The sequence below is a fragment of the Chanodichthys erythropterus genome, chromosome 24, assembly GCF_024489055.1.
Source record: "Chanodichthys erythropterus isolate Z2021 chromosome 24, ASM2448905v1, whole genome shotgun sequence".
NCBI lineage: Eukaryota > Metazoa > Chordata > Actinopteri > Cypriniformes > Xenocyprididae > Chanodichthys > Chanodichthys erythropterus.
This window is the reverse complement of record NC_090244.1, coordinates 101361-113470: the sequence shown is the minus strand read 5'-3', so window position 1 is coordinate 113470 and position 12110 is coordinate 101361. Positions and strand designations below refer to the sequence as shown.

The window sequence follows — 12110 nt, the reverse complement described above, 5'->3', positions numbered from 1 at the left end:
CACTCAAACTGCAGTTGGGTTGTTTTGATTAAGTAATAACTCCAAAAAATACAGGTAACTTACAAAATTAAAAGTATGTAAAAAAAAAAAAAAAAAAAGTAAAAAAAATTAAAAGTTTTAGCAAAAGCAGATAACTCCAACAGTCGTTTTTTGGCAAAAGCAACTCCACATTTCATGTTTCAGAGTTAAACAAAACCAAGTAATTTAAAACGCACTCAAACACACGTGCACACAAACACGCTAACACACACGCATCCACGCACTTCTGCATACACGCGCGCGCACACATACACAAACGCAAAAGGACAAACAAGGGTTCAGGATGTAAAAGTCGTGTAACGCCTGTTTCACACATTATCCGTCTGCAGTGCGTATGCGTTGCGTATTTTTTTACGCACCCATGTTAACGTATTAGAGCGTTCACACTGCACGCGGTTGCGGTCCGTCATTGCGTTCCAGGAGCGGTGCGTCTGCAGCAGTGCAGCGATCGTTTACGTACCGAGTCTATTTTTGCTGTACTGCAAGTGCAGCACAGCAGATTGTGTGTGGGCAAAATGAACATGGATTGACCTGAAATTGTAAAAAAAAAAAGAATTTATGCACATTTAAACTACTTTGTATATTTAGTACATTACATAAAGGATTTTTTTTTTTTTTTTTTTTTTGATTTAACGCCATGCCAGCAACAAGCTATATTCATGCCAAAAGGAAACATTTCAATTGAACATGGATTGTTGGATACACAGTTCAGTTGTATCATTTCAAAACAATTTTATTTTTAAAAAAATGAACAGTGTTTACTTGCATAATGCGATCAGATATGTTTTTCCCCATCGTTGGAGGGAAACTCGCATCCCAGCAGGCAATGACGTGACTTGGGTAAAGTTGGTTTTATATTCACACATTCGGACATCCGTATTCAGTAGCCTTGTTAATCACACTACATTGGACATTCAGTGGACATTCACAAGTAAATATGCCATTAAAACAATACTTGACTATTTTGATCGACTGTGAAAAAATGTTGTAAGTTGACAATCGTTGGTTGTCAATATCATGTCGCTGCTTAAAATTCGCAAACATTTAATTTATTGCACATTTATTGGAAAGTCTGAATTTATCAGAAGTCCGAATGTGCGAATATAAAACCAACTTTACCCAAGTACGTGACAGGCGGACCTAAACCAACCTATTCAAAAACAAGGTGACATGGATGACACTCGTCTCATCGTTGAGGTGGAAAAACATAAAATTCTGTGTGACCCGCAGAATGTATTGTATAAATATTTGAATGCGAAGGAAAAGGCTTGGGAAGCAGTTTCGTTGACTGTTGGTGTCGACAGTAAGTTTTCAAATCTTTGTGTCATGTTTACGTGTACTAAACTACTCCAGCAACTGTCAATATATAAGCGTAATGAATATAACTTTACGCACTGCAAACGTGTGCTGTGTGAAAGCACAATGGCCGCTTCCTGCTTCAGCAACACATACGCACTGCATACGGACCGCACATGCACTGCAGACGGATTATGTGTGAAACAGGCGTAAGGTGTACAACGACTTGCAGGAGTCGAAATTATAAATCCTCGATCACTTTTAGTCAGCTTTGACTAAAATACCGGCTTTTTGACTAAACGGATTTTGAGTTCAGAACGTGCTATAGTCTATGTGGAGAATAATGCACACGCACAGCAGTCAGTTATTTATTTATTTATTTATTTATTTTAAAATGGCGTTTATCGGTTTTTGCAAATGAACTTTTCAGGTTCAGGATACATGTACTCCTCGCTGTAGCTACTTACTAGTTTTACATTTACTTGAAGTGCAGTTAGGTCCGTTATTGGGTTATTGTCATCCTCTGCTCCACCGTGGCATTATTGAATTGGAGGTTAATTGTGACCAACTGTGAATTCCTGCTAAGCAACTGACGTCAGTTTGAAAATAAGTAATGTATCTCACCTCGCTATAATGTGAAAAAATGTTTTTATATGTTTTATGTTTGTGTAATAAGGAGGGAAGAAATCACATTTCAGAACAATTAGAATATTTTAATTTTTTTAATTATTTTAATATCTTGATTTAGCCTATCCACGGCCCCCCTGCAATACCGCTACGGCCCACCGGGGGTCCGCGGCCCACAGTTTGGGAAGCACTGCTCTAACTTATAAGCTTCGTCTCCTGCTTCTTGAATCTCGCGCCACCTGAGCTGACTGGAATTCTTTTGGTTGTCATGACAATGACGTAGTTTAGGGCGGCTATATTCCACGTTCATTTACACTGAACCAGAACAGTATCAGAGTCGCCTTTTAACCTCTCAACGATGCTGAATTACTTATTTAGTTTAGCAAACAAATCGCTCGACTGGGTGTAAATACCACTCACTTTCATGTTTTTGGCACAACCTGCAAAAATCGCTCAATGCCATTGCTGCTTCTGCAAACCGCGGATCAATGCTACAAACTAAACCTGCGTCTCAATCAGCTCCCTAGTTCCCTAGGTCGTGAATCAGTATATAATGAAAGTGAATGTGGCTGATTCCCTGATCAGTGCCCTGACTACTGAACTAGGGAGCTGATTGAGACACACTGGAGTTTTCGCATCGCTCTGCAAAGTATGTCACCCGGATCATTGATCTGATTGGTTGAAGGACTATCCAATTGCGTGACTAATGCTCGTTGATCACGCCTCTTGTGCAGCAGAAAATCCATACAGACTCTCCAGACCAATGTTCAATTTTAAATTGAGCTTGGTCTGGTGATAGCCAGACTAAGGAAGTAAGGTTCAACTAGGAAACCTGACTAGGCATTTCTGACTAGGAATTTCCGACTGGGAATTTCTGACTAGGAAATTCTGAATAGGAATTTTCGACTAGGAATTTCCGACTTGGATTTTCCAACTCTGAATTTCCAACTAGGAAATTCTGAATAGAAATTTTCGACTAGGAATTTCCGACTTGGAATTTCCAATTAGGCATTTCCAACTAGGAAACTCTCCTTGTTGGAAATTCTTAGTTGGAGATCATTTTGATGCCCGAGTTTCCTAGTTGAGCATGCCATAAGCTTTAAACATGGAGGAGGGGAGAATGATTGCTGCTTTGACTGTATGCTTTGTTAGTTTTTCAACAACAGCTATATAGGCTTGTCTTGATGTTAAAGTAGTGCATATTTACATATATGAATAATCGTTTGAAGCATGTTGTATTTTTTCTACTCAATGAAAATAACTCCAACTTGGAATTTCTGACTAGGCATTTCCAACTCCAAATTTCCGACTAGGAAACTCCAACTTGGAATTTCCAACTCTGAATTTCTGACTAGGAAACTCCAATTTGGAATTTACAACTCTGAATTTCCAACTAGGAAACTCTTACTAGGAATTTCCAACTAGGAAACTCCAACTTGGAATTTCCAACTCTGAATTTCTGACTAGGAGACTCCAACTTGGAATTTACAACTCTGAATTTCCAACTAGGAAACTCTTACTAGGAATTCCCGACTAGGCATTTCTGACCTGGAATTTCTGACTAGGAATCACCGACTTGGAATTTCTGACTAGGCATTTCTGACTTGGAATTTCCGACTAGGAAACTCCGACTTGGAATTTCCGACTAGGAAACTCCGACTTGGAATTTCCGACTAGGCATTTCTGACCTGGAAGTTCTGACTTGGAATTTCTGACTAGGAAACTCTGACTAGGAATTTCCGACTAGGCATTTCTGACCTGGAAGTTCTGACTTGGAATTTCTGACTAGGAATCTCCAACTTTGAATTTCTGACTAGGAATCTCCGACTTGGAATTTCCGACTAGGAAACTCCAACTTGGAATTTCCCACTAGGAAACTCCGACTTGGAATTTCCGACTAGGCATTTCTGACCTGGAAGTTCTGACTTGGAATTTCTGACTAGGAATCTCCAACTTGGAATTTCTGACTAGGCATTTCTGACCTGGAATTTCTGACTAGGAAACTCCAACTTGGAATTTCCGACTAGAAAACTCCGACTTGGAATTTCCCACTAGGAAACTCCGACTTGGAATTTCCGACTAGGCATTTCTGACCTGGAAGTTCTGACTTGGAATTTCTGACTAGGAAACTCTGACTAGGAATTTCCGACTAGGAAACTCCGACTTGGAATTTCCCACTAGGAAACTCTGACTAGGAATTTCCGACTAGGCATTTCTGACCTGGAAGTTCTGACTTGGAATTTCTGACTAGGAATCTCCAACATTGAATTTCTGACTAGGAATCTCCGACTTGGAATTTCCGACTAGGAAACTCCAACTTGGAATTTCCCACTAGGAAACTCCGACTTGGAATTTCCGACTAGGCATTTCTGACCTGGAAGTTCTGACTTGGAATTTCTGACTAGGAATCTCCAACTTGGAATTTCTGACTAGGCATTTCTGACCTGGAATTTCTGACTAGGAAACTCCAACTTGGAATTTCCGACTAGAAAACTCCGACTTGGAATTTCCCACTAGGAAACTCCGACTTGGAATTTCCGACTAGGCATTTCTGACCTGGAAGTTCTGACTAGGAAACTCTGACTAGGAATTTCCGACTAGGAAACTCCGACTTGGAATTTCCCACTAGGAAACTCCGACTTGGAATTTCCCACTAGGCATTTCTGACCTGGAAGTTCTGACTTGGAAACTCTGACTAGGAATTTCCGACTAGGAAACTCCGACTAGGAATTTCCGACTAGGAAACTCCGACTAGGAATTTCCGACTAGGAAACTCCGACTTGGAATTTCCGACTAGGCATTTCTGACCTGGAATTTCCGACTAGGAAACTCCGACTTGGAATTTCCGACCAGGAAACTCCGACTTGGAATTTCCGACCAGGAAACTCCGACTTGGAATTTCCGACCAGGAAACTCCGACATGGAATTTCCGACCAGGAAACTCCGACTTGGAATTTCCGACCAGGAAACTCCGACTTGGAATTTCCGACCAGGAAACTCCGACTTGGAATTTCCGACTAGGCATTTCTGACCTGGAAGTTCTGACTAGGCATTTCTGACCTGGAATTTCTGACCAGGAAACTCCGACTTGGAATTTCCGACCAGGAAACTCCGACTTGGAATTTCCGACTAGGAAACTCCGACTTGGAATTTCCGACTAGGAAACTCCGACTTGGAATTTCCGACCAGGAAACTCCGACTTGGAATTTCCGACTAGGCATTTCTGACCTGGAAGTTCTGACTAGGCATTTCTGACCTGGAATTTCTGACCAGGAAACTCCGACTTGGAATTTCCGACCAGGAAACTCCGACTTGGAATTTCCGACTAGGAAACTCCGACTTGGAATTTCCGACTAGGAAACTCCGACTTGGAATTTCCGACCAGGAAACTCCGACTTGGAATTTCCGACTAGGAAACTCCGACTTGGAATTTCCGACTAGGAAACTCCGACTTGGAATTTCCAACTCTGAATTTCCGATTAGGTATTAGGAAACTCTTACTAGGAAATTCCAATTAGGCATTTCTGACTAGGAAACTCTGATTTGGAATGTTCAATTTGATACATTTTCTGAAAACAAGACACAGTATCTTCAGTCATTTTTCTTCTCCAGTAAATGTATCTTGATTTAAGAATTTTAGATATTTGTGCTGGAAAACAACAAAAATACTGAGGAAGGACATCATTTTTGCCGTGTTTTATTGTGCTCAGAAATTCAGTGAAACTCACTTTTCCTTACTCTCTCCTGATTTGATCCGGATCCTCCACACACTGAGTTCCACGTCCTGATCGGATCCGTTCCAGCTCATGATGTTCCGGACACGCCTCAGCCAGCTGGACCAGACCAGCTCGCCCTTCCAGACCAGCCTGATGGAGGTCAGGTGACCCAGATCAGCGGCCACCGCAGCCAATGAGGTGAAGGCCTTCGGGCTGCTGCTGTCCTGATACCTGCAACATGCCAGAGATTCATGATGATCACATTCACTACAGCAGCGATGCTAACACACACACACACACACACACTCTCACACAAACACATGACATTGATCCATGGAGATCCAGTGATGTGAGGTTAATGACCCGCAGCAGCAGCTGATTGATTGTTGACCAACACTGCTTATATATTAAAGTACTTGTGTTACTAGGTGACAGGTTAACCCGCTAGAAATTTTACGTTCCCAGAACATTCTCAGAACCTCCACTGGTGTTAAGGACATGGTCTAGTAACGTTGTCTAGAAAATAATAAAGTCACCGTTATGGTGATTTATGTTTGCTTTAGATGGGCTCTTGATTCATGATATTTTTTCTGGTTGCTTTAATTGTGTTTTCAAGACACTTTTGTCATAGCAAAAAACGCAAGAGAAATTCTGATCAGATGAATTGTGTTGTTTAATGCTGGTGATTCAATCATCACGGAGTGTCCTGATTCACTGACCATCACCACAGTCGAAACTATGAGTGTATTAAGTTAGTTTTGCATTAATTAATGGTTAGGGGTTTTTTTTTAGTTTGTTTTTTTTAATTCATTATACAGAGTTTTGAGCGGTGTCTTTTAGATTCACTCAGACATCATGAATCAGCGTATGAACCTCAACAATGGTGACAATAAACAAAAATCTTTTTTGTGATTTTAGTAGCTTGTTTTGTGATGTTCAGAGTTGATTTGTTTATCTGAAAATTTTGTTACCATTGTTGAGGATCATACACAGAATCTTGATGTCTGTGTGAACCTACATGATCCTGTCTGAATAATTTCTGCTTAATGATAAAAACTTTCAAAATATCAAAGCAGCACAGAAGTTTATGCATTATCATGGAAATACAACAAGATGAAAAAACAAAAACAATATTCAGAGATCAGTGAATAAGACCACTGTATGATGATAAAATCATAAATGAGCAACCAAACCCATTTGATCACTTTTTTTTTCTCACAATTTTGTTTTAGTAACAAATGCTTTAAAAACACACAGTTACAAGAATTGGAGAAAAAATAAAGTCAAACTGTCAAGGGTCAGGAGCACAACTAAAGCAAGCGCTTACCTCCATAACGGTGACATTTATACATTTTGATAAAACATCAACACCTCATTAGTTTTGTATGAAAGAAATAAAGTCAGAGTGGTTTGTAATAAGTGAAGATGCAGATATCTAGAGAGATCTGTTAGTGTTTAATGTTCTGTTTCTGTTATCTGAGTTTAGTGAGGTTATCATTGTGCAGAAGAGTAGATCCTGTGCTTCAGTCAGTGATGATCCAGAAACACTGATGCTCTGCTGCATGTTGCTTTATTTAAAGACTGTAACTGTGTAGTTGCTGACGCAGTGATACAGCAGTTACATGTGCTGTTGTCAGCTAATGACTTACTGCAAGAGATTTTCATTTTAAATAAAAGGTTTCATAATATTAATCCAGGAATTACCTGTAAAGTATTTTTTTGTAAGACATTTAATAAAAAATAGTTTTTGTTTGAACAGCCACTTTTTGTTAATCAATTTAGCTCTAATTTTAATTCAATTCAATTTTTTGACAAGGGCAGCAGGGACGTTCTGAGAACATTTCCAAATAAAATATGGTTCCTTAAACGTTCAGAGAACGTCCTGAATGTTCTGTGAAGATCCACCATATAACGTCCCCCAAACCTTAAAAGAACTCCAAATCGTGACCATCTCTGAACGCTCTGGGAACGTTACTAGACAACGTTCTTAACACCAGTGGGGACGTTCTGAGAATGTTCTGGGAACGTAACATTTCTAGCGGGGCTGCAGTTCTTAAACTCGACATGTTTGTGCAAACAAGATTCCTTCTGTTGTCTGATTGATAGTTTAGGCCGTTTTAGCAAGTAAAAGTCTTTTAGTATAATTATAGAAATGTCCTCCTTCAGCTCGCGCTTCACGTGTCTTTCTGCTGTCAAATCTGCAGTGATTTTTGTCAAGGAAACATAAGAATGACTTTGATATTATTAGTAATATTTAAACTGGACTGAAGCAGCTTCGATGCGCTGTTTTTTCCTCTATATTCTCTCTATATCAGACTATATGAGCCATAAAATCCTGATGTATCAAATATGATGCAAAACATAAAACATATGCAAAAATATTTTTGAGATTTTCTTTTTTTTTAAAGATTTATTTTTTAAGTTTTTGCCTTTTTATTGAGATAGGCCAATTAGTTGACAGGAAGCAAATTGGGAGAGAGAGGGGAAGGGATCGGGAAAGGTCCACAAGCCGGGACTCGACCTCAGGTCGCCCGAAGCTTTATGCCGTTAGGTTATTGGTGAAGACATTTAGGGGATTTTCTTTTATATTTCATCTAAGGCTTCAATAAACTGCTCCATTTTTCTGACTATTATTTCATAAATCAGGCTTTACAGGGTAAATGTAAATATAAGCAGGCATTATTCACTCGTCTTCTGGGACTCACAGTGTAACGGGAACGTCTAGGATCTGTCCTCGGGTCCCGTTGAGCGAGACGGACAGCGCGGCCTCGACCGGCTCCATCAGGTTAATCAGCAGGACTCTGATCTGGTAGTGAAACACTGAGGGAGAGGGCGTGTGTTCACTATATAAACAGACACAGGAAACACCTTCTCGTCCAGACGCCCGTCTAGACTCAAACACGGGCCACAATTACCAGAGCATTAACTGACCTTTATAGGGAGCTTCTGGGCCGGTTTTGAAGTACAGCCCTTTAGCGTTCCTCCCCGTGCGCTCGTGCCGCACATCGTAGCCCAGCGTGTTGCAGCGCATCTGTTTGCAGTCAAGACACAGGCCTTTGTTGAAGGTGCTGTCGTCACGGCAACGGTAGCCTATTATGGCCTGGCTGGTGTTGATCAGGGAGTTGGTGAAGAGTTTGACTGCGCGCTCGTGGGCACATTTAATGGTCTTGGGAACTCCTAGAGCACACAATGAGTCATTATAATGACCGTCTAATCTAGTGTGCGGCACAATGTGCGCTTCTAAAATAGTGTGTCAAACACTGCTTTATTTAGTGCGCTACATGATGCCTATAGGGGCATTCATCATCATACAAACAAACAACAGAACATTTGGCAATATTTCTCCATGTGTCAGGTCCGGTACCTTGCAGGCCGTACTGATAGACGTTACTGTAAATGTCGAGCATCTTGCAGCCGGGCTGAAAGGAGCCTCCGTTGGGGTAGAAGTCCACGTGAGCGACGCTCTGCTTTATTCCCACTCCCGGCATGATGCTGGACTTGGTGAAGGTGTGGATGGCGTCCACAAACTGAGCGTCGTCCGGAGACAGTCTGTCAAACGCCGGCAGACCTTCGAAGTGCGGCCCGGCCGGATCCAGTCCTGCGTCACACAACAGACATCAATGTAAATGAGCTTCAGATTGTGATGTATTGGTCTTTATGGGCTGGAACAGACGAGACTTTCATTGAGCTTCTCATCAGAAGTTGCTGGAGAATGCGGGTCTCTTTCTACACAAGACTGTAACTCTGAGTGACTGAATCATGTTAAGATCTTCACTTGCTCATTCTACTGATTCATGACAGCAGGTCAGCTGGTTATCATGGTCAGCGGTCAGATGATGGTACTGCATCTTTCTCCACTGACACTCACTGAATGTAAACACCAGCAGACTCTGATAAATCCTGTTTGATGCATGTGTTTGCCTTCTTCATACCAGTAATGCGGCCCACTTTCCTCCGTCCTCTGAAATGGCTTCCTGCAAATCCAGCCACATGCGCTCCCAGACTGTAGCCAATCAGATGGACTTCATCCATGGAGAGCTGAGCAGCTTCCTGTGCAGAGAGGAAGTGCCATCAGGACTCAAACACTTAGAAACTGATGGACATACAGTACAGACCCTTATCACAGACAAAGCTTTTTATATTTAAATTTTTTAAAAATAAATTCATGCATTTGTATGGACTATTGCAGTGTTTATTCTAAATGATTTCACAAGTTCATCCTTATCATTCTGATAAAGAAAATGTATGCATATTTTCCGTGCTGTCCGAGGGAAGGGCTAGGAATGTAGCCCAATCCCATAGTATGCGCCCATCCCTGCTTGGGAAAGGAAATATTTAAGGAGCTGGGTTGGTGCAGGGATGCTGGAAACTGTCATGTGATAGAGGTGGGTTGGCTATATATATCCTCGCATGCTTATTAGGTTGATTATCTAACGAGCTCCTCCACTACTGTGTTAATAAAACATCATTTATAGGTGAACATTATTTTTATTGTGTTAAATTCATGTTCTGGTAATCTTGAATCAGAATATCTTCCTCATCTCTTCTCTTCTCTGATGATGAGGGCGGGGCAGCCTGTCACTCACATGAGATCCACCAATAGCAAACCACAACCATCCAATCAATTCCCCACAGACAAAATCAAGCCCCGCCCTACATTTGTTCTTGTTTGAGAAGCGTTTCACTCGAGTGGGGAATTGTTGTAGTTTCTGTTCACCATTATAGAAGTTCACCCGACAGTGACGAACCCAGTGGACCACCAGCACGTTTAGGTTTTTATATGCAGTGGGCTTCATTCCCAGAATGTTCCCATTAAAGATCCTCATTACCTCCAGCCATTTGAGCAGCGCAGCCACGTCCTGCCCCACCTGTCTGCTGTTCTTGGCTGCGATTGGATACGGCTGAAGGGCCAGATTCCTCCAATCGCTGATGAGCACGTTGACCTGCCCGAGCCGGACCTTCAGCGCAGAGGCCAGATTGAAGATCCACTGCTCCATGAGTCCGTTCATCTGAGAGCAGAAGATCACATCAACACTGAACATGCTGTTAAACAACGGGATTCATTCCCTTCCCTCCGTCTCAAAGAACTTCCTGTTGGCTCTGCATGTTTGTTGACACATGAACTTCACAGGCAATACACAGATGGTTAGTGGAAAAAACAAGTGTTTTCTCAACTTATGATCACATTTCTTCTGAGAAACAGCAGTGTGAGCATTAATCAGCAGCTCAGCCCAGCCAACAGCAATATGTTCAAATGTTGAAGATGTTATTTCTGAACATTCAAAAGGTCCAGATTTTAAAGGTTTTTCTTGGTTATGTGAACGTTGAGGAAACGTTTGATTCTTCAAACATTATGGGAACGTTACTTTTTAATGTTCTCTGAACGTTCTGAAACATGTAGTAACATTTCAAAAACGTTAGACGAACGCCCAACTTAAGCAGTTAAAAATGTTCCATGAATGATGCATTAATAATGGTTTTGTGCTAACGTTTTGGAACATTATTAAAGACCAGATAACTTTGATTGAACGTTCTAATAATGTTACTGGAAGAACGTTTGTTCCTAACTTTGAGAGAACCTTGACACAACGTTCCTGTGAGCTGGGCTCAGATTCGTCTTTGTTCTCTCTCATCACGTTCCCTTCATGTTTGTGTGTCTGACGTACCGTCCATCCATGAATGATCAGCACCAGAGGATGGCTGTGGTTGTAGCCACATCTGAGGAGGCTTTCGGACCTGAACGGGAGCAGGGCGCAGGTCTCCTCAAACACCTTCCCCTCGTGATACAGATGGAAGCTGGACTTCAGCAGCGTCTTCACCGGAGGCGAGCTGAGAGTCTCTGCCGCAGCTTCTGGAAATAAACCAGATGTGTAATTTTAGAGAAACCCCGTCCCATCATGCTGTTCTGTGGCTTTCAACTCTTTCCATGGCAAACGTTCAAAGAGCCTCTCCGAGAACGTGCAATTACAGAGTGAAGTTCACTGTGTCTGACTAAAATAAGATCTGCATGTGCCGGTATGTGTTTCAGGAATCAGGTTCTTCTCACCTGTGATGTTTGGATCTCCGGCCACAGACACAGCGAACGCACACACGAGGAATAAAGCACTCAGGACTCTCATGATCAGCGCAGGGAACCGAGACTCTTCCTGTGGATCCACTTCTGCTCTTCTGTGGATCTGAAGAGCGGCTCAAGGTAGAGAGACGGTGGGAGGGGCCTGAGTGACTCACGGGAAAAGACTCTCCGCTCTGATTGGCTGCTGGTTCTGCCACTGTTTGTAAAGGGAAAATACAGTGGGTTAATCCGCTAACTGTCTCCACCCTTTCTCTTTGACTGGTGGAAGTTCATGAATACAGACCTCTTTCAGAGAAGACAGCAGATGGCAGAAGTGAAAACAGCTCCAAAAAATGAAAGTGTCTGAGAGGTTTACTGCA

At 41.8% G+C, this 12110-nt stretch overlaps 1 protein-coding gene across 1 annotated transcript; it reads right to left on the bottom strand.

The window, feature by feature from the left end:
* Positions 1-5686: 5686 nt before the first annotated feature.
* On the bottom strand, positions 5687-11811 carry LOC137015068 (hepatic triacylglycerol lipase). The gene is made up of 8 exons (XM_067379731.1): positions 11725-11811; positions 11345-11529; positions 10508-10687; positions 9611-9728; positions 9043-9276; positions 8610-8855; positions 8384-8498; positions 5687-5909 (listed from the first exon to the last, which is right to left on the bottom strand). The coding sequence occupies exons 1-8, from the start codon at positions 11795-11797 to the stop codon at positions 5687-5689; spliced, it is 1374 nt and encodes a 457-aa protein (XP_067235832.1). The 5' UTR covers positions 11798-11811.
* Positions 11812-12110: the final 299 nt, after the last annotated feature.